The sequence below is a fragment of the Cordyceps militaris genome (assembly GCF_000225605.1).
Source record: "Cordyceps militaris CM01 unplaced genomic scaffold CCM_S00001, whole genome shotgun sequence".
Lineage (NCBI taxonomy): Eukaryota > Fungi > Ascomycota > Sordariomycetes > Hypocreales > Cordycipitaceae > Cordyceps > Cordyceps militaris.
The window spans coordinates 4,932,185-4,952,783 of record NW_006271969.1 but is presented as its reverse complement, the minus strand read 5'-3'; the positions used below and the strand labels follow the sequence as shown (position 1 = coordinate 4,952,783).

General features: G+C 55.2%; 6 protein-coding genes across 6 annotated transcripts; 4 read left to right on the top strand and 2 right to left on the bottom strand.

Moving 5' to 3' along the window:
• CCM_01535 (killer toxin sensitivity protein (IKI3), putative) lies at positions 1-3,962 on the top strand (the record flags this gene model as incomplete). Its single annotated transcript, XM_006666691.1, has 2 exons — positions 1-158; positions 218-3,962. The coding sequence occupies 2 exons, from the start codon at positions 1-3 to the stop codon at positions 3,960-3,962; spliced, it is 3,903 nt and encodes a 1,300-aa protein (XP_006666754.1).
• A 484-nt stretch (positions 3,963-4,446) lies between these two features.
• Positions 4,447-7,523, bottom strand: CCM_01534 (actin interacting protein 3; the record flags this gene model as incomplete). The annotated part of the gene is made up of 2 exons (XM_006666690.1): positions 4,447-7,251; positions 7,347-7,523. The coding sequence occupies 2 exons, from the start codon at positions 7,521-7,523 to the stop codon at positions 4,447-4,449; spliced, it is 2,982 nt and encodes a 993-aa protein (XP_006666753.1).
• An 880-nt stretch (positions 7,524-8,403) lies between these two features.
• On the top strand, positions 8,404-9,162 carry CCM_01533 (ubiquitin C-terminal hydrolase; the record flags this gene model as incomplete). Its single annotated transcript, XM_006666689.1, has 1 exon — positions 8,404-9,162. One exon carries the CDS (start codon positions 8,404-8,406, stop codon positions 9,160-9,162), a length of 759 nt encoding a protein of 252 aa, XP_006666752.1.
• Positions 9,163-9,737: 575 nt separating this feature from the next.
• On the top strand, positions 9,738-11,420 carry CCM_01532 (MFS myo-inositol transporter, putative; the record flags this gene model as incomplete). Its single annotated transcript, XM_006666688.1, has 3 exons — positions 9,738-9,909; positions 9,967-10,760; positions 10,809-11,420. 3 exons carry the CDS (start codon positions 9,738-9,740, stop codon positions 11,418-11,420), a joined length of 1,578 nt encoding a protein of 525 aa, XP_006666751.1.
• A 625-nt stretch (positions 11,421-12,045) lies between these two features.
• Positions 12,046-15,233, top strand: CCM_01531 (MFS multidrug transporter, putative; the record flags this gene model as incomplete). Its single annotated transcript, XM_006666687.1, has 5 exons — positions 12,046-12,153; positions 12,413-12,601; positions 12,925-13,116; positions 13,178-14,697; positions 14,759-15,233. The coding sequence occupies 5 exons, from the start codon at positions 12,046-12,048 to the stop codon at positions 15,231-15,233; spliced, it is 2,484 nt and encodes an 827-aa protein (XP_006666750.1).
• Positions 15,234-16,153: 920 nt separating this feature from the next.
• On the bottom strand, positions 16,154-17,865 carry CCM_01530 (cytochrome P450 oxidoreductase OrdA-like protein; the record flags this gene model as incomplete). The annotated part of the gene is made up of 2 exons (XM_006666686.1): positions 16,154-17,213; positions 17,309-17,865. 2 exons carry the CDS (start codon positions 17,863-17,865, stop codon positions 16,154-16,156), a joined length of 1,617 nt encoding a protein of 538 aa, XP_006666749.1.
• Positions 17,866-20,599: the final 2,734 nt, after the last annotated feature.

Genomic DNA, 20,599 nt, shown 5'->3' with positions numbered 1-20,599 from the left:
ATGCGCAATCTAAGAAACCTTCGATTCGGCCGTCTGGCTCAAGCTGATGTAACCGCCGCATGCTGGGATCCTGATACAGACGAAGTCATTTGCACTATTGGTCCAACAGCCCATAATCCCACCATTCAGCTGCTTCGCATATCTGAAGGCCGCCATCTGTGAGTCAAACGCGGTCCAACCGTCTATAAAACAGAACGTTGATGCTGACCGAGACTAGCTCTCAAAGGCCCGTCACAAATTGGGATGCTCCGAGCCCAAATCCTGACCTACCAGTAGACAAAATCCTTAACATTCAGTATCTGAGTGCTACGGCAACAATATATCTAGTTCTGGAGGGCGGCGACATAATCACCGTCAAGGAGGATCAAGTCGGTGGTGAAGATGCTCACATTGAAATTGTTGGTTCCATCGACGATGGCATCTCTGCAGCTAGGTGGTCTCCCGACGAAGAGTTGCTCATCATCGTCACCAAGGCCAACAATGCCATCTTCATGGGCAGCTCTCTGGACCCCGTCGCCGAGGTGGCCATGACGGTCGACGACCTCCGAGCTTCCAAGCATGTCTCTGTCGGCTGGGGCAAAAAGGAAACGCAGTTTCAAGGGCGAGGCGCCAAGGCGCTCCGCGATCCCACCATTCCTGAAAAGGTCGACGAGGGCGTTGCCAGCCAACATGAAAACAGCGCCGCAACAATCAGCTGGCGTGGCGACGGCTCCTATGTTGCCATCAACTCTGTTCAGCAGGGCTCGCGTCGCGTCATTCGTGTGTACTCAAGAGAGGGCGAGCTCGACAGTGCGAGCGAGCCTGTGGATCACCTCGAGAGCAGTCTCAGCTGGAGGCCATCCGGAAATTTGATGGCCGGTATTCAGCGGTTCCAAGACCGGGTTGATGTTGTCTTTTTTGAGCGAAATGGTCTTCGCCACGGCCAGTTTACTCTGCGCTCCTCTCTCGAAGATGCGACTGCATGCCCCAGCATCCAGCTAGAATGGAACACCGACTCTACCACCTTGGCGATAGTCCTGAACAAGACAATACAGCTCTGGACGATGGGCAACTATCACTGGTATCTCAAGCAGGAGATCCCAAGAGATGTCGGCGGCGCTCCCACGCTATCGTGGCATCCCGAGAGAGCGCTACGACTGGCATTCTCAACCGGCAATGGCCTTATTGTTGCGGAGCAGGTCTTGCATTCTGCTAGGGGCTCCTGCCAACAGCCCTATGATATTGGTGCCGTTGCCGTCGTGGACGGATTGAATGTCAAATTTACTCCTTTCAGAACTGCTAACGTACCTCCTCCCATGTCCTTTTGCGATATCGAGACCGAATCGTCAGCCATTGACATTGCATTCGGTCACCGCAACAGCTCTTTTGCCATTCTTCACCACCAGGGTGTCGATTTCTACGATCTTCCCAGCAACAATGGCAGGACTAGTAGACCAAAGCTGACGAAGAAGCTCCATTTCACCCTTCCTTCTACTGAATACTTTTTACCGCTTCGAATTGTCGCCACATCTACGGGATATCGTCTGTTTGCCTACCAGGGCGAAAGACCTGTCAGTGCCGCCATCGATGCAGGTGGCGCAAGCATAGAGGCTCTCCAGGATATTCCTACTCCTCTGTTGAGCACAGCTACCTATGACGATGAATCTACCTTAGAAGGATACGGCCAAGATGCCTCTGGAAAGCTGTACCAAATTTCCGCATCAGCGATAAAGCCGCTGGGGATCCAGTTCCCTTCAATGCTGTCCTCTTTTGAGATTTTCCAGCCGAGCGACGACGCTATCATTGCATTTGGTCTCTCAGGAACTGGCCACATTTACGCAAATTCAAAACAGTTGGCCAAGAACTGCACCTCGTTTATTCTCACACCTCACCATCTTATCTTTACGACTAGCAACCACTTGGTCAAGTACGTTCATCTCGTGGATGATGTGGAAGATTTGGAAGTCCCCGGGGATGATCCGGAAAAGGACGAACGATGCAGGAGCATCGAGCGCGGTTCGCGCCTCGTCACGGCGATGCCAACAAACATGAGCATTGTCCTACAAATGCCACGAGGCAATCTGGAAACAATTTATCCTCGCGCAATGGTTCTTGCTGGCATTCGTCGTCTGATTGACGCCAAAGAATATGGGAAAGCGTTCTCATACTGCAGAACCCAACGAGTAGACATGAATGTGCTTTGCGACTACAAGTTTGACCAGTTTCTGGCCTCCGTTCCCATTTTTCTGGATCAGTTGAGCGAAATCTCCTACATTGATCTATTTCTCTCTTCACTGAAGGAAGAAGATGTTACGCAAACCATGTATCAAGACACAAAGAAATACAAACCATCCGCCAACATGCTGCCCTCAGAACTGCCCAGCTTCGCTACGAAACCTTCAGAGAGCAAGGTCAACACAATCTGCGACGCTCTCCTCAAGGGCCTGCAACCGCGCAAGTCCAGTCACCTACAAAACATCATCACGGCGCACGTCTGCAAGAGCCCACCGGCGCTCGATGATGGCCTCACCCTCGTGTACGAACTCATGCAGGAGGACCCCAAAGTTGCCGAAAAGGCCATTGAGCACATTTGCTTCCTCGTCGACGTCAACCGACTCTACGAGCACGCACTCGGTCTGTACAACCTGGAGCTCACCCTTCTCGTCGCCCAGCAGTCGCAGCGGGACCCCCGCGAATACCTGCCCTTTCTGCAAACTCTCCACGGGTTGTCTCCGCTGCGCCGCCAATTTGCCATAGACGACCACCTCGACCGCCGCGCCAAGGCCCTCGCGCATCTGCACGCGCTCGACGCCTTTGACGAGCTGTGCAGCTACGCCACCAAGCACGCGCTCTACCAGGACGCCTTGCGGCTGTACCGGTACGACGCGCCGCGGTTGCGCACAATCACGACCCTCTACGCGGCGCACCTCGAGTCCACGTCCGCGTTCCGCGAGGCCGGCCTGGCGCACGAGTCGCTGCAGCAGTACGACCAGGCCGCGCGCTGCTACCGCACGGCCGGCGCCGACTGCTGGCGCGAGTGCCTGTTTTCCGCGCAGCGGCAGACGCCGCCGCTGGACCCCGACACCGCGCGCGAGCTGGCCACGACGCTCGCCGATGCCCTCTGGGAGGCCAAAGACTTTTCCGCCGCCGCTACGATCCACGCCGAGTACCTGGGCTCGCTCGAGACAGCCGTCAGCTGCCTCTGCAAAGGCTACCTGTTCGCCGAGGCCATGCGCCTCGTCGCCCGCCACGACCAGCCCGCCCTGCTCGAGACGGCCGTCGACGCCGGCCTCGCCGAGGCTCTCGGCAGTACCACCGAGTTTCTCGCCGACTGCAAGGCCCAGATTGGCGCGCAGGTGCCGCGCATCGCCGAGCTGCGCCGCAAGGCCGCCGAGGACCCGCTAGCGTTTTACGAGGGCGACCGCGCCGGCGGCGGCGACGTCCCCGACGACGTCTCCGTCGCCGCCAGCTCGCGGCTGTCCACCGGCAACAGCCTCTTCACGCGCTACACGGGCAAGTCGGGCAGCGTAGGCACGGCCGGCACGGGCGTCAGCCGCGCCACGAGCAAGAACCGCAAGCGCGAGGAGAAGAAGCGCGCCCGCGGCCGCAAGGGCACCGTCTACGAGGAGGAGTACCTCGTCAACAGCACCCGCCGCCTGGTCGAGCGCGTCGGCGCCGCGCAGGACGAGGTCGAGCGCCTCGTCTTTGCGCTCGTGCGTCGCGGCATGGCGGAGCGCGCCCGCAACGCAGAGGCCCTTATGAAGGACGTCCTCGAGGCGGCCGCGGCCGCCGTCGCGCAAGTCTTTCCGAATGCGGCTGCGGCCGTCGCGCAGGGCGGTGTCGAGGAGGCGCTGGTTGATGGCGGCGAGTCGTTTCACGCCAAGGGCGGCGACGCGGTCCTCGCCGAGTGGATGGGAGACCAGTCGAAAATGGCTGAACCACCGGTGCTGGCCAAAATGTCCAGGCTCACGCTGTTGGGATAGACTAAAGGGGATAAAATGATGACTAGTTTTATGATTTGGAAATAATAGATGATGCCCCATGCTTTATGCCAACGCATACTTTTTTTGCGTCCAATGCAGTAGAGGATTACAAGGAGCATCCGAAACCATCGTATTTCTTCGTATTCTTCTTTTCCCTACGTCTTTGTCTTGAAACTACATAGTTTATCGTACAAAGGCCGGTTGAGTAGAAAGCAAGATAGGAAAACAAGTGCACGCATCTCCCGCCGGTGGCGAGAGACCAGATGCAGATAAAACTGTGTACATAACAAGTGGATTGAAACGGTACCAGGAGAAACAACTGAGTAAGAAGTAGAGCCTCTCTTCTTCGCGTCGTGTCCAAGCATTCTCTGATAAAAACAACAATTCCAACTCCTCCATAAACTCCGTGTCAAACCGCAACCCGCTAAACCAATGTAAAAGGGTGTCGCAAAGAGGGGGCGTCGATGTGTAATCCCTCCGCGCATTATTCTTTATTCGTAGTCATACTCGCAGAGCCTCCCGAGTGCCGCGCTGCGCCATCCGCCTCACCGTTGGGCAGTACCACCTCCGTCTCCGCGTCCTCATATTCCTCGCCATCTCCAAGCTCTTCTTCTTCCTCCTCCTCCTCTTCGTCGTACTCACCCTCGACCTCGGCAATGATGCCGTTCATGCGCTCCCAAACCTCGCGGCGAATCTTCTCGTCCTTAGCAACCCGCGCGCGCTCCACCTCCTCAAAGCCGCCCGACTTCTTGAGCTTCCCATCGCCCACAAAGCTGGCAATCTCACGCTGGAGCTCATTGCCGCCGCGGTTCTGGAGCTCCTTTTGGCGGAGTTTCTCAGCCCGCTCGATGGCGTCAAGACGGTCTTCATGATTGGGCTGCAGTGCGCGCACTGCGCCTAGTACACCCTCCTTGGCTTCGTTCTGGTTAAGGCTGTTACCGAGGTTGATCAGACCCTTGGCGAATATTCGCGACGTCCCCACGGTCGGCCCGGCGCCACTGTCCTTCATCTGCTCCGTCATAGCCTGCTCAACGAGGGCAAACGTTTCTGTTGCCTTCTCCAAATCATCACGCAGATCGACCATTAAGTCCTCCATAAGGCGTAACTCATCACGGCCCTGGCACACATCCTCCAGTTCCTTCTCCCAAATCTTGGTCCAGACGGGTTTCTCCTCGTTCATGTAGTCTTCCATAGCCTTGAGAGCGCTGGTGAGCGAGCTGATATCATTGTTGACAGACTCGAGCTGGCGCGGTAGCGGCTTGACACCCCTATGGACAACATCTTTTCGTAAATCCTCGATGAGGTCCTGGAGATCGTCCACCTTGCCAACTAGGCGATCGGAATCTGCATTAAGCTTCTTGCGCCCATTGGTGACGTACGAATATCCACCATCCCCTTCTAAATCTGGCTGAGCAGCGCTCGCAGCTACTGACTTGACGTTTGCAGCCTTCTGGCGAACAGCAGCAATGGATGCATCCATTGAAGATTGAAAGTTGGTATAGGTCTGACGCAACACAGCAATGTCGCGGCGGAAAGTTTGGATTTGCCCGACATGGCTTGCGCCGAGTCTGGGTCCAGTGTTGACAATCGCTTTTGTTCCGTCAGCAGCTTGGACGGCAGCAGATGGCGCGAATGCCAAACGCGAGACCTCATCCGCAGTTTCCTGTTGCCTATCTGAAACTCGCTGTAGAGTCGCTCCCTGACTTTGAACATTGTTCTGGACATCTTGCACTATTTTAGTCAACCCTAAAATGCCATCGTCGATATGCCGCTTGACTTCGTCAAGAGCTTCTATGTTCAGTACAAGAACAGTCCGGTCCTTGACATCTGAAAGGTCCTCCAATTCATGTCGAATGCCTGACACAGGATCTTGGATGTAAATTTCTGGCAAATCAGTGCCGTTGTGCTGTGTGTTCCAGGAGAACTTTTCGATAAATGCAAGTTGCAAGCGTCCAATAGAGAGCTCGCCTCGTCCCTCTGGCAAAACGATCTTTTTGACCTTGGACTTGTACTGCAGGAACAGAGTCAAATCTTTGGTCGGGGTGGGTGGTGGTGAAACTTGGAAATACGAATCGGGCTTTGATTCTAGCCCAGTAGGCAACTGCTCAGTCTTCTCCGTTGCTTTTGTTTCAGGTTCCGCTCTTCTTGGGTCATCCACGAACTGTGGAGGCTCAGGGAGCGGGCCGGACAAGGTAGCGCTTGGGGCATATTTATCCTCGGGGGTCTGAGCCATTGGGCTATCAACTCCATTTCTGTTTTCCATACGACGCTCTTCGGTTATTATTGGAGGAGCTGGCGAGTGAACAGACTTGGACTGATTCGATGGATGGCGACTGTGTCGTACTGACTCGCGTTTTTGGACTGCATACATCGATTCTCGTGCTTCCTTGCGACCACGATTTGGTATAGGAGAATTTTGGTGCGGCAGCATAGGAACGGCATTGGCAGCACCAAGGTGTTTTTGGATTTGGTATTGTGAGTAGCGTCGCGATGCTCGTCTCTCCAAATCGCCCCCCTTTTGTAGCGCCGCAAGTGCGCTTGATTGCGGTTCTGGGGGAGGTGGCGGCGGTGGTGGGAAGGCTTCAATATTTATCTCTCCAGACGTGCCGGATGCGAAGGGGATTTGGCCCTCGTCGCTTGGATAAGGGGGCGGTATTGATGGCGCATTCTGGAGTGAAGAGCGGTTCGTTTGAACAGGGTTGCGTGATGGTTCTCGTGACCCATTGTAACGACGACTGGGCGAAGAGCTAGGCCCTTGCGGCGCAGGCTCCTCTGAGCGAGTTTGTTCTTGTTTGTATCCAGATTCGAGGCCCTCATCAAGCATGTTGGTGAGACCGCCACTGCTTCCACTCGTAACCGTGCTGGTGCTCGTTGTGCGCTCCGGGACGTCAGTACCACCTTCCCTGTCTCGAGCCTGTCGTTGACGCAGACGCTGCTGCTTCCGCTTCAAGCCATGGAGCAGATTGATGATGATATCCCTGATACGCGGCAGGTATCGCTCGAGGCTTTCCGCACTAGCTTCTTGGCTCAGGGTGGCTTCGAGAATGTTTCGGAGAAGGTCAGGAACATTGCCGAGGTCGGACGTGTCGACATTTATGGCGGTAAAGGCACGACATGCCATATTGAATTCGTAGCCTAGACGGACATAGACGTCGGAGACTTGCGTGTCGGTCGCTTGGCCGCGGGACCATTGAGTGAGAGTTTCGAGAAGCTGCTTGGTGGCGACGAGAAGATGGGTGACGCTCTTTTCGATTTGCGACAGTGGAACACTCGAGCCTGAACTTCCAGTCTATCACAGCCGGGTCAGTGTTGGAGTGCTTGGGGGCTTCTCTTGGCCCATTGCGCAGTACTCGAGCACTTGCGGGGGTAGTTGAAAAGACTAACCTCGCGAGTTGAGCGGCGCGTGCTGCCGCTCTGCGACGACTTCATAGAAGCTGTCGAGGCTCGGGATGGCAGTCCGTTGGGAGACATAGGTCTACTCTGGCTGTTAATCAGTTGCGAAACGTTGTCTTCTGTGCGCCGGTGCGAATAGCCCCGTTGGCCTTGAGATCCAGATTGCATGATGGTGATTGTAGATGGCGTCGGGCCGGCGAGGCTCTGCCAGATCCTGATGCGAGTTCGTCGGGCAGCAAACTTGTTGGGTGTATCAAGTTGCGATGCGGGAGAAGGAGGCGGGTACGCGCTGGTTTGTTATGTATCGAGAGTGCTAGAAGTGCGCGAAGGATCCCATGGCCGATGTTGGGGAGGACGTTGGAGGATGCTAGAGTGGAAACGAATGACAGGGCTCTGAACACGAGCTGCAATATGGTGTGTCGAGGGCTTGTCCAGGCGGTGCAGGAGAAGACGGCCGGCCTGTCCTCTTGTTTTGGGTGGGCGAGCGGGCCAGCTTCTGGCCCCTGGCTGCCGCACGTGCCAACGGTTTTGCTTCTGCCACTACCCTACACCTGAACGTCGCGTCTACTTGCCGAGTTGAACGTTTCTTTTTCTTTCTTTAACTCTTGTTTTCGCTTCCTCGCTCAAAATATACGGTCTGAGCTAACTATGATGCGCCTTGGAACGCTATGGCGAGTAGCTGGTAACAAGGCTGCTATCTATCATGCAACTCTCCTCCCGCGTGTAGCGGCGGTTGTGATATCCTCTGACGAGTATCATGTTCACGGACCTCCCCGCCCCGTGTGCCACCAAAGAGCTAAAAACAGAGGAAGAAGAGCAGCGAGAGACAAAACCTCGATCAAACCACGACGAACCAATTGTTTCTCCATGACCCTGCTAACTATAACTATGTATATTCCAAGGCTGGATGCTGATGCGTCCCCCCTGCCTGGCCCCACTCACCTACAATCTCAACTGTCAAACGGCAACGTCACAATACAGTGATTCATCAAATTCCTGGTTGTGCTTCACAACTTCTAAAGTACCGCGTCAGAGGAGAAAAATCGTCATGCCAGCTGAAGGAGTGTGGATATCGCCATCGGGCGTCAAGACAGTCATTCCCCTCGAGAACAACCCCGAGGTCTTCACGTCGCTGCTGCACGATCTGGGCCTGTCCTCGCAGCTGGGCTTCTATGACGTCTACAGCATCGATGATGCCGACTTACTCGCCATGATTCCGCGGCCGGCGCATGCTCTCATCTTTATCACGCCGGCCCAGATGTACTACGCTTCACGCAAAGAAGACGGCATTGCTAGCGATATGGCCATGGAGGACCTGACTTACAACAAGGCCGGCGACGAGGATACCATCATGTGGTTTCGCCAAACAATCGGAAACGCCTGTGGACTCTATGCACTGATCCATTCGGTCGCGAACGGCCCAGGGAAACAATACTTGCAGAAGGGGTCGCTCCTGGACCGGTTGTTTGCCGAGGCGAAGCCACTGCAGCCTGAGCCCCGTGCCAGGGTCCTCTACGACAGCGAGGAGCTGGAGCAGGCTCACATGCGGGCAGCACGAAAAGGAGACTCTGTACCGCCGCCTGCAGAAGATCATCCCGCCCTCCATTTCATCGCCTATATCAAAGGCCAAGATGGCCATCTATGGGAGCTCGAGGGCGCTACTGACGGGCCAGTGGACCGGGGTCTGCTTCCACCAGACGACGATGTATTGAGCCCCAAAGCCCTCGAGCTAGGCATCCGCAAGTTTCTAAACCATTCGGAGGGTAACCCCAATTTTAGCATTGTGGCGTTGTCTACCAAGGATTGAGACTGTAAATAGAAAGATCCCGTGGACAAGGCTTCAGCACTGACTTACTCTATGGAATAATACATGCCTATGTAGCAAGCAGTATCTGCATAAATGACTGTCTGTATAAATGACTGTCTGCATAAATGATCAATGTTCAATTAAAAATAACGACTGTTGAATAAAGAACATTTTTTGTAACAATAAAAGTGGGCTTTAAGAAAATAAAATCGTTCCCTGCTGGAGAGGATCTCTTCGCTCGTCTACCTTGCCTGGCATTCAACACGTCACCAGGGAGACAGAAATAAAGCGCGGGTTAATAGTACCAACCTAGATACTCCATTGAATTGTCATGCTTAACCATCAATGAGAAAAAAGTTACGTTGCTGATCGAACGAAGGTATGTAACTAAGTTAGGCGATGCAAGTGGGTAATGTGTATCCGTAACGGCGGGCCGTTTGACCTTAGTAGTTTCCATAGGGCCGGCGTCGCCTGAAAGTGACCTCCACCAAACAGCCCTCTACTCAGGTACCTACCAGGTATCACCATCGACAGCACCCAGCCTTCCCAAACCAGAGCTGCAAAATGCACACGAAATGGACGACTCCCAAGAGCCTCTGATTTCCGGAGAGCAACGCGACGATGAAATTGCGCGACGGGGCAGCGACGCGCTGCCGCTGCGGCACAAAGCCCCGGACCAGACTGGGCTCGGCACCTTTGTCTTGCTCCTGACCTTTGCGGCCGGCATCAGCGGCTTGCTCTTTGGCTGTATGCATTTGTAACTTTGGAAGCTAGACAATTCTGACCGCCATTTTCCTTCTCTAGATGACACCGGCGTCATTTCCGCGACCCTCGTCTCGATCGGCACAGGGCTCTCTGGCCGCCCGCTCTCCTCGCTCGACAAGTCCATCATCACCTCCTCCACCGCGCTGTTCGCGCTGCTCGCGTCGCCGCTCTCCTCCGTCCTCGCCGACCGCCTCGGCCGCCGGCGCGTCATCCTCTACGCCGACGCGCTCTTCGTCGCCGGCGCGCTGCTGCAGGCGGCCAGCTCCTCGGTCGCGGCCATGGTCGCCGGGCGCTGCGTGATTGGCGCCGGCGTTGGCGCCGCCAGCTTCGTCGTGCCGCTCTACATTGCCGAGGTCGCGCCGGCCGCGCACCGTGGACGCCTCGTCACGACTAACGTCCTGCTCATCACGGCCGGCCAGGTCGTCGCGTACGTCGTCGGCTGGTTGCTCGCGACGCGCGCGCCGCCCGAGACGGGCTGGCGCTGGATGGTCGGCCTCGGGGCCCTGCCGGCGGCGGTGCAGGCGGCACTGATTGCGTGGATGCCGGAAACGCCGCGCTGGCTCGTCCAAGCGGACCGGCCAGAGGCCGCGCGGAGGGTGATTCGGCAGACGCAGGGCCCGGACGCCGGGGACGGGGAGTACGTGGATGCCATTGTCAAAGATATCGAGATGGAAGTCCGCGCGGAGAGGGAAGCGCGCAGACTGCGAGGGACGCGACAGTCCAAGTTGCCGAGCTGGCTGGGCGGCTGGGAGGAGCTGCTCAAGGTAGGCCAGAATCGACGTGCGCTGGCCATTGCCTGCCTACTCCAAGGCCTACAGCAGCTCAGCGGATTCGTACGTGAATTACCGTGGAAGCTGTCGTTGCAAAACTAACTGCTTTAGAACTCGCTCATGTACTTTTCTGCGACGATATTTACACTGGTCGGATTTCGTAGTCCCACGCTCGCGTCTCTTAGCGTAGCCGTAACCAACTTCATATTTACCGCCATCGCGCTGGTACTCATAGACCGCGTCGGGCGACGCCGCATACTTTTGTACTCGCTCCCGTTTATGGTATGCGGCCTCTTACTTGCCTCTCTGGGCTTCTCGTTCGTCGCCCTCGACGCAAGTCCGAGCGCCTCGCATGATGCGCCTCCCGTAAAGGGAAGCACCAGCGCAGCGAGCATCATCCTGTTTAGCATCATGCTGTATGTGGCGTCGTACGCCATCGGCTTGGGCAACGTGCCGTGGATGCAGAGCGAGCTGTTCCCCATGGCGGTCCGCTCGCTCGGCAGCGGCATCTCGACTGCTACTAATTGGTCGGCCAACTTTGTCATTGGGCTGACGTTTCTGCCGCTCATGGAACTCTTGACGCCGCCGTGGACATTTGCGCTGTATGCAGGCATATGCGTCGTGGGCGAGGTGCTGATCTGGTTCATCTATCCGGAGACGGCAGGGCTGAGCTTGGAAGAGTCGACGGCACTACTAGAGCATGGCTGGGGTATAAGGCGGTAGATAGACTTGCGGATAGATAAACACGAAACATATTGAACACTGGATATAAATGGAGTTGAAAATAAATCAATAAGATCTTTATACACATACACAGACTTGTCCTGGCCGAGGAAGAAGAAAAAAAAAGTTGATGTGGTTAGGCGGGTGGTTGACTCGAACCGTCGGCCTCACCACATCGGCCATTGCGCTTGCCAGCTGCGCCACGGAAGCCAAGGAAGGCAAGAAGAGAGGAATGCGCCGCGAGAGAAATACAGAAAATTAGGAGAAAAAAAAACACAAGATGCAAAAAAAACTTGTAGCTTCTCTTTGAGATTGCGTGTCATCCTTAGTGCAGGGGCCATGCTAATCTTCTCTGTATCGTTTCAAAAGACCAAATGAGCCGAAGCTCGAAGGAGTGGTGCTTTGTTTTGATATATAACCCCTCTGGAAGCGCCAGAAAAGTGGAGCCCCAATGCGCTTGGAGTACACATGTCCCTCTTGTCGGAAACGCTCCACCAAAAACTGATTTTTGTTTCCTCCGTGCCCAGAGTTGTTTATTTTTATGCTTGTGCAGCCCTCTGCACGTACTCAGTTACGCTTCCCATCCTCAGCTGAATGCCTTGGCAGCTACCTTAAAATGTGAAACATGCAGCCGGGTCATCGCGGCGTTGTGACTTCGGAGATAAGAAGCCGGCGCCGGTTTATTCATAAGACACAAAAAAACGGAACCGATTTCCTTGCGGCGTCAGGACGGGTTCGGGCAGGCCGGCCCCAGCGAGCTCGATTTTTCTGCCTGGCGTCGTCAGTGGCTTTTCAGAGTGCCAGGGTGTTTCCATGCAACAGAATTATTAACGAACTCGGGTTTCGCAGCAGCCACCGAGATAGACATCCGGCTTGGCATACAACTTTGGGATAAGTGGAATGGAAGACCCTGGCTGGTCTTTCAACTAACTAGTTTTCAAGCTCATAATAACATTAGGTTGCTGAGCAAGCCGTCCGATTACCAATCGCAGTTACTGGTTACCATAGTCGGCGGCGCGCATCTCGCGTCTTCGCTCAGTGCCGATGTTGCTTTCCGCGAAACAGTGGACCCAATCAAAAAAAGGAACAGGGCCATGGGGTTCATGATGGAGGCTTCGAACCAGTACATTGTCCGCGGACAGGGCCACGGAAGCCCGAGGACGACGTCGGGTAGAAGGCAGGTATAGATAGTCGGGGGCATCGTTGCACATGGAGGCGCAGATCTGTTGTCGGTACATATTCAGAAAAACAGAAACAGACTGCTTCGTGTTGGTCCTCGTCAATTTTTCTCCTCGTTCTATCTAACTACCTAGTTATAATTAATTCCATTATAATAAGTAAGTGGCTGTCACTTTCAACATCGGAACCTTGGCCAGTCCCGGCGGAAAGCCCCACCACAGCCATCTAGCGGCGTCGCCTGGAGACGGCGAGGCGAACTAAAACCTTGTTACTACTCATTTCTTTTCTTCTAGACGAGGCTAACGAACAAAATGCATTGGGCTAGTTACTGTTACTTGCCATCAACGAGGAGACTAAAAAAAACCGAACACCCCCATCGTTCGCCCAGTGTCTCTCCATCATCATCATCCGGGGAGCACCCTACCTAACTCGTTTCGCCGTCGATCCCCCTCCCTCCTCCCATTCGACATTGTTTCCAGATTCTACATCATCAATCGAGAGCTATCTTGTTTCATTTGTAATCTCCTTTGGCGCTCTGCCCCTACGGCCTAGCATATTGTTCAAGGGCTGCACATCAGCATCATAACAACGGCAGAGAGCCGGCCCCGTCGTCACACCAAACGCCCTGCGGCCGATCACCGGCACCACAAACGCCCGCCATGGCCATGGACGATATTGACCGCGAGCTGGTCGAGGCCGAGCGCGACGCCTCGCCCGCCAACTACCACCGCCGCACCAGCGATGAGATCGAGCGCGTCCTCTCGGCCTCGTCCGTCTCGACCGCCTCGTCCACCGGCGGCGGCCTCGGCCCCCGTTCGACCGTCCGCCGCCAGATGAGCCGCGTATCGACCATCAACGACCTCGAGCGCCATCCCACCGCCCTCAGCCGCATCCAGACGGCCCGCAGCCAGCACGCCACCACGGTCGGCGTCGAGGCCGGCAGCAGAAGCCGCACCGCTAGCCGCGCCTCTCGCCGGCCTCTGCCCCCCTTTGGCGCCGGCAAGCCCTACCCCCCGCCGCTGCCCGACCAGGAGGAGTACGTGGTCGAGTTTGACGGCCCCAACGACCCGCTGCATGCGCAAAACTGGCCCTTGCGCAAGAAGCTCTTGACCTCGGCCATGCTTGGGTACACTACCATGACCTCCGCATTCACGTCGTCCATCTTCTCCGCCGGCACACAGGTCGTCGCCAAACAGTACGGTGTCAGCTCCGAGATTGGCCTCCTCGGCACCACCTTTTACGTTCTGGGCTTCGCCTTTGGCCCGACCATCTGGGCTCCTCTCTCCGAGTTGCGCGGCCGTCGTCTCCCCATTGTCATTGCCATGTTTGGCTTCACCGTCTTCTCCATTGCCTGCGCCACTGGCGAGAATATCCAAACCATTCTCATCTGTCGCTTCTTTAGCGGCCTCTTTGGTGCTTGCCCCCTTGCCGTCGTCGCCGCCGTCTTCTCCGACATGTTTGATAACAAATCCAGAGGTATTGCCATTACCATCTTCTCCATGGCCGTCTTTACTGGTCCCATGTTTGCGCCTTTTATTGGTGGCTTCATAGTAGAGTCTCACCTGGGCTGGCGCTGGACCGAATATCTCGCCACCATCATGGGTGGTGTCGCCTTCATCCTCGACTTGTTCTTCCTCGAGGAGACGTACGCGCCTGTTGTGCTCATCTCCAAGGCCGCTGACCTGCGACGCCGCACTAAGAACTGGGGCATTCACGCCAAGCAGGAGGAAATCGAAGTTGACCTGAAGGAGCTCCTCTCCAAGAACTTGACCCGTCCCCTGCGACTGCTCTTTACCGAACCGATCATCTTGCTCCTCTCGATTTACATGAGCTTCATCTACGGCATCCTCTACCTATTCTTCTCCGCCTACCCCCTGGTCTTTGTTGGTGTCTATGGCTTTAGCCTCGGCGTTTCCGGTCTGACCTTTTTCGGCATGATTATTGGACAGTTGCTGGCTGGTGCTACCGTCATTTTGCAGCAGCCGTGGTACAACCGGAAACTGGCAGCCAACAACGGTCTTCCTATCCCCGAATGGCGACTACCCAGCATAATGGCTGGAGGTATCGCCTTTGCCGCTGGCATCTTTTGGTTTGGCTGGTAAGTAGAGATCAACCGTGGCAGTTCCATATCACAAAAGCAATCGCTAACACGTACACAGGACGGGTTACCGAAGCGATATCCACTGGATCGTCCCCACGCTCAGCGGTCTCCTCACCGGTTTTGGCCTGATGTCTATTTTCCTTCAGGCCCTCAACTATCTCGTCGACGCCTATCTCATGTTTGCTGCCTCTGCTATTGCTGGCAACACCTTTTTGCGATCTCTCTGCGGTGCCGGATTTCCGCTCTTTGCCCGTCAGATGTTCCAGGGACTTGGTATCCAGTGGGCGGGCACGCTGCTTGGCTGTGTTGCCCTGCTGCTGGCACCTATTCCCTTTATCTTTTACAAATGGGGAGCCGACATTCGTGGCAGGAGCAAGGTTGCCCCGACATTCTCTGCGCCCCCTGACATCCCCCATGATGAGGAGGATTCCGAGTTCCCGGCCGAGAAGGATAACACCGTCACCGATCCAGCCGTCATGTCGTCAGCCCCCAGAACCGAAAATGAAGCAAACGGCAGAACGCTGCAGGTTTAACGAAGAGAAACGGAATATGAAGTGTAAAAGACTACTAGACTAGCCACGATGCGCGAGCTGTGTATGCCAGTCAAGCGTTGGATACGGACCTGTGGGCTCGGTGACTTGGCGTTTTTTTCGGAATTGGGCCAGCATTGTTATTTTTGTTTTGCTTGAATTCTATATACATACTACTCCTCATTCTTATAATAACAGCTTATGATTATAACTCGAAACGGTATATCTCATTTGCTGGCAAGGTCATCTTTGCTACTCTGTCGACGCTGACTATCGCCCAAGGTTCGATCGGGATGCGCGGACCGGCCTCATGAGCGCAAGTTGGTGTGACTACTCGCAATCGAAGTGCACCACCCACTTCCCCAGTCGCAGCCTGCTGTCCCATCTTGGTTACAAAATTCCTGGGTGCCAGTGTGACTTGTAAAAGTGACTGGTTGGCCACAAGCCGTTCCATGGCGTACCGGCTGCATGTGTCATGCATCCTCGACTGCCAGGAAGCTTCATTCTTGCAAGCGGCACGAACATCTCACCCACCACCAAGTCGGACACCGTTCTTTGAGTGCCAACGACATGCTGGACCGTGTGTTGTCACGCGGTTGCAGAGCGCCATGCAGACATTTCTCCACCGCCAGCTGAACCCGATCGGCGCGCCCTACTCCAGGGATTCTAGACCGGTGATATATTGCAGAAACGGATGGCACACTGCAGGATACATGTGATCGATTCTCTGGGCTGGACTCGGATGGCTGCACCGTTGTATGCAGATATCGTGACGTGACCTCGCTCTCAGTACCTTCAGTGGACTTTGCATTTGATTGACGAGCTGAACAGACACATATGTGAACAACTAGGGATACTGAAAACTGCCAAGTCATTTATTCGTTACGATAGATCAATCTGAAGTAAGCTTGTTGCGCACTTTGCTACTGAGAAACAGTGGTCGAAATGCCCCGGACCAGTGCGGCGTGCTGGTCACTTCTCGGGGCAATGCTGACCGGAAACTTGACTGGACGGGTTGTGAGCGAAATGGTATACCCAAGCTTAGCCACCCTCTCGCGCCCTTGCTCATCCACGCCGGCACTCATTTTGAAAGCGGCCAGAAGGCGCGCAGTGACAATGAACAAGTTGGAGTCGGCAAAGTACCTACCAGGGCAGATTCGGCGACCGAAGCCGAAAATGACACCTCTGGGATCCGGTTCGCTGCGCGGCGCGATGTATCGTTCTGGGTCGAATTTCTCGGGATCCGCGTAGAACTCTGGGTCGTGGCAGAACCACCATGCCGCTGGGAGGAGGTATGAACCCTTGGGGATAAGGTACTGCTTGTAGACGATGTCTTCCTGCGCCATGTGCGGAAGGCCCATGGGCAGCACCGGGAACCACCGGAGGATTTCAGTGACAAGACTGTCCGTGTACGGCAGGCTGGCTCGGTCCTGAAAGGTTGGGAGACGCCCTGTGCCGACGACCCTGTCAATCTCCTGCTGCGCTGTGCGCTGCACGTCTGGAAACAAGATCATCGCCAGTACAAAGACGTCCAGAGACGACGACGTCGTCTCCACCCCAGCGCCATACATGGTGGCGGCAGTCCACTTGATGTCCTCCTCGTTAGCAGGCTCCTTGGTAGGCTTGCCGTCGGCGTCATCGCCCCCGTTCTCTGTGCTGCCGATATTCTCCAAAATGTTGGAGACGTACGACGGGCGATGGGTGCCGCTCTGCATCTGCTTCTTGACAAAGGCGAGGGGCGTGTTGGCGGCATCCTCGCATGTCTGCTTCCACTTCTTGGCCGTCCGCACAAAAGAAGCACCCGGAAACCAGCCAGGAATGTACCGCATCGCCGGCACGACATCAACGAACCATGCGGTGGGCAGAAAGGCTTTCGTGGCATTGTCGAGCATGCGCTGTATAAGCTCGACAAGCGGGTCGAGGCTGCCGGTAGACTCAAGCGTGTAGCCATATATAGCGTCGAGAATGACGCTGGCCGAAAAGCTGCACAATTGTTTGATTAGAAGGTGGACACTTTGACGATGCTTCCGAGTCTCTTGAAGCGCCTTCAGAGGCAACTATACTGCATAGTCACGTACCCTTGGAGGTGATCCATCAGCGCCTCGGGCGACTCCAGCACCCGCTGGAGCAGCTTTTCAGACTTTACTTCCTGGAGACTGTGATACCGATCTGACGCTACCTGAGTACCGAGATACTGGTGAACAAGCCGCCGACGCCGGACGTAGCTGGTGCCATATTTCTGCACCGATAGCAGGTTTTTGAAGCCGCACATGTTGTGGCCAAACTCCATGTGCGGTCGCGACGATGTACTCTTGGAGCGCTTCTCCAGGAGAAATCGGGCCGCCTCTCGATCGTGAAGGAGAATCACGTTTTGTCCCATGATGCCAACGGAGCTCATAGGACCAAACTGTTCTCTGTGGCTAAGCCAGTGTTGAAATTCCGGCTGCCCCTCCTGGGGTTGCATGTCCAGTAGATTGCCAATGAGAGGAAGGCGCTTGGGACCGGGTGGAAGCACATAGCCATCGCTCCTGCCTTGAAAAAATAGTCGTTTGATGACCAGCAGACTGAGCAAGGCAGCCGAGAGCAGAAGCCAAGGCTTCGCCCAGATAACATCCAGGCGAGGTAGGTTGTCCATGATAAGCGCAGCCAGTAGACTAGTTTTGGGATGGGGGATGACTGAAGGGCAAGCCTCAAAGAGTATTGTCTGACGCAAGAAGGAAACATCTGGGTTGTGAGACGAACATGACCACGACTAGTTATAGTGCGGTAGTGACGGGTCAAGACAAGCAGTTAGGGAGTCAAGACAAGGAACTTGGGCCTACACTGCTGCGGCCATAGATGTTCCCAGAATGGTGCGAACTTTTGACTTGGGTCCAATGTTTCTGTGAGCTGAAGACGCACGCAGATTAATAACAGGCTGATGTAGAACATGCAGGCGAGAGGGTGTAGAGGCGCCACAATCAACCACCGGTCGCTGATACACTACGGAGTATCATCTTACTTATTCTGGTCATCTTCGTTGTCACTATGGTTTTCTTGACTGTTGTAATTCGTCTCATTGACCTCTACTCGTTGGTTATTTTCTTTGACTTGGAAGAACCTTGTGTGGCTGTTCGTTTTGTCACGTACATGGAAGCGCAGCCGCAGAGGGTGTACTGGTAGAGGGCGCACAAATGCTGCGGGTGTGTGGCACGTGTACTCGATCACATCCCTGGACTGACTGTACGAAGGGAAAGACGTGACAAGTAATCTGTAATCTGTACTCTCTGTACGGATGCTCCGTGCATACACCCGATCGCCATTCAACCAGCGTACTGGTGCTGGGGTACTACGATGCTCTGCAGCTCCCAAACAAGGGTTTTCCTGTAATTTGGCGTTGACACCATGTTTCTATTTGTTGGCCTTGCATTAGTTATGCCAAATGAAGAGACGACAGCTCTTTAATTTGCAAATGGTGTGTGTGGGCCATTACGATCTGTCGCATTTTTGCTGATGCTCGGCGGGCCGCCGGTCCGCAAAAATGATCACCACCATCACGTCACAGTTATAACGTGCGAGGATCAGAGTATAATATTTGCGGTTCTATGCCGAGAATTCTGCCCTTGGCTACCCAGGAGCTAGTCATTTCGCACTGTCATTTGTGGTCCAGCCAAGAACCTGACTTGTAACGACGACGCGAGCATGAAGCTTGAAGCTGTAGATGTTTCGGATATAGTTGTCTTATCGATCCCGCGACTAGAAAAGAATCGATCAGGCTCCGAGCGAAGACTTCTGAGCAGCGGAAGCATACTTACGGATATAGGTTTTGCACTTGGCTTCGAGTCGTTATGGAGCCTGACCTCTCGCAATTTACTGTATGGTGCTGCCCTTGTATTAAGACAGGGGGACCTCGTGGCCTGGCTGTACGATGGCTTCCCGGCAATCATCCAGGTCAAGGGTAATAACTGATGACCTGGGCCGTGGGTTTCTCAGACATAGCGTATTATTGGTCTGCCTCGATTGTTACTATTATCGGGGAAAATCTCCCTTCATTGGTTAGTTGTGGTCTGATGAAGCGTACGCTTAAAACCTTTTGTAGTCTTGCTCAGACTAAAAGCTATTTTCCCTCGAATTCATAAACACTTGTCGCTGAGATATACCTCTTCTTCACTACTCACGAGAGAAACACAAGTTCCGCGCCCGCAGAACTTGAAGATAGTCGACTCTCAACATGCCAGGCGCGACTCTGACCCCGGCTTCTGGAACTGAGGATTTCGAAGCCACTCTAGACTACGTTTCAACCGTCGGATACGACGTCAATTTTCTTCGAGGAGATACTCGACGTCTCCTCGAAGACAATCCAATCTCTGAGAACAAGGGCATAGAGCATTTCGACCCGCGCGTGGCACCGCTGGGAGCTATCCGAGCTACCGGTCCTTGGGCAGCCAGATTGTTGCTGGGTGGGGAAACTTTTATTGACGAACTGGCCGGCACTGCGACCTGGTCTGGGTCTCTTGACCTGCAAAATTCGGCCCGCCGCGTTGTGGAACTGACGCACCAATGGATGGAAGACGAGCTGGCGGGCGAGGCCGACATGATATCGCACGCCGAGGAGTGCTGTTTTCCAAAGACGGCCCCCGTATCAGAGCAATTCTACTCGATTCGCGACGCCGTCCAATTCTCGGAACAGTGGCTGCCGGGGTCGCCGACGTCCCGGCCGGCGCTGACGCTGTTGCTGGCATTCTGCATAGGCGTCGACGAGTTCCTTTGTCCCACGCAGTCACTCGATACGTGCGAGTACCTAGGTCGCCAGATGGGCGAGCTCTGGGACGATTCTCTGACCGAGTGCGACGGGAGGGACGACGCCGCGGAATGGCTGGCCGCCGCCAGAGATGCCCTGCGCGCAGCCGTCTTCCTCCAGAACCGCGAGAAGCTGGTCTACGCGGGACTGATAGACAAGGACAAGGACGTTTTCCGGGACTGGAATTCGACGGCGCACTACATGCTCCGCGCCGAGGCCGGCATGACGTCGTACGTCGTCTTCTTATTGTGCGCGTATGCGGGACTGCCATTCCGGGAGGACCTCACCGGTGCCGTCGGCATCTACGGTTACGCCAACGCTGTTGTGCTGGACTTTACCAAGCGTGCGACCAAGCTCGGCGCTGGCAGCTTCACCGAGAACGCTCTCGCGGACAAGGAAGGCGAGCTCCAGGGCCGTAGCCACCTTATTGGGGCTATTCTGAGCTACGGCGAAAGCGTCCTGCCTCCGCTGTTCCTCTGCGTCCTGCGGCCGTTTGTACTTGCGAGCTCTCCGACGGCGGATGTGCTGGATCGCTACAGGGAGCGCTCATGGGGACTGCGGCTTCCCGTGGGCAGGTACACACTCTGCA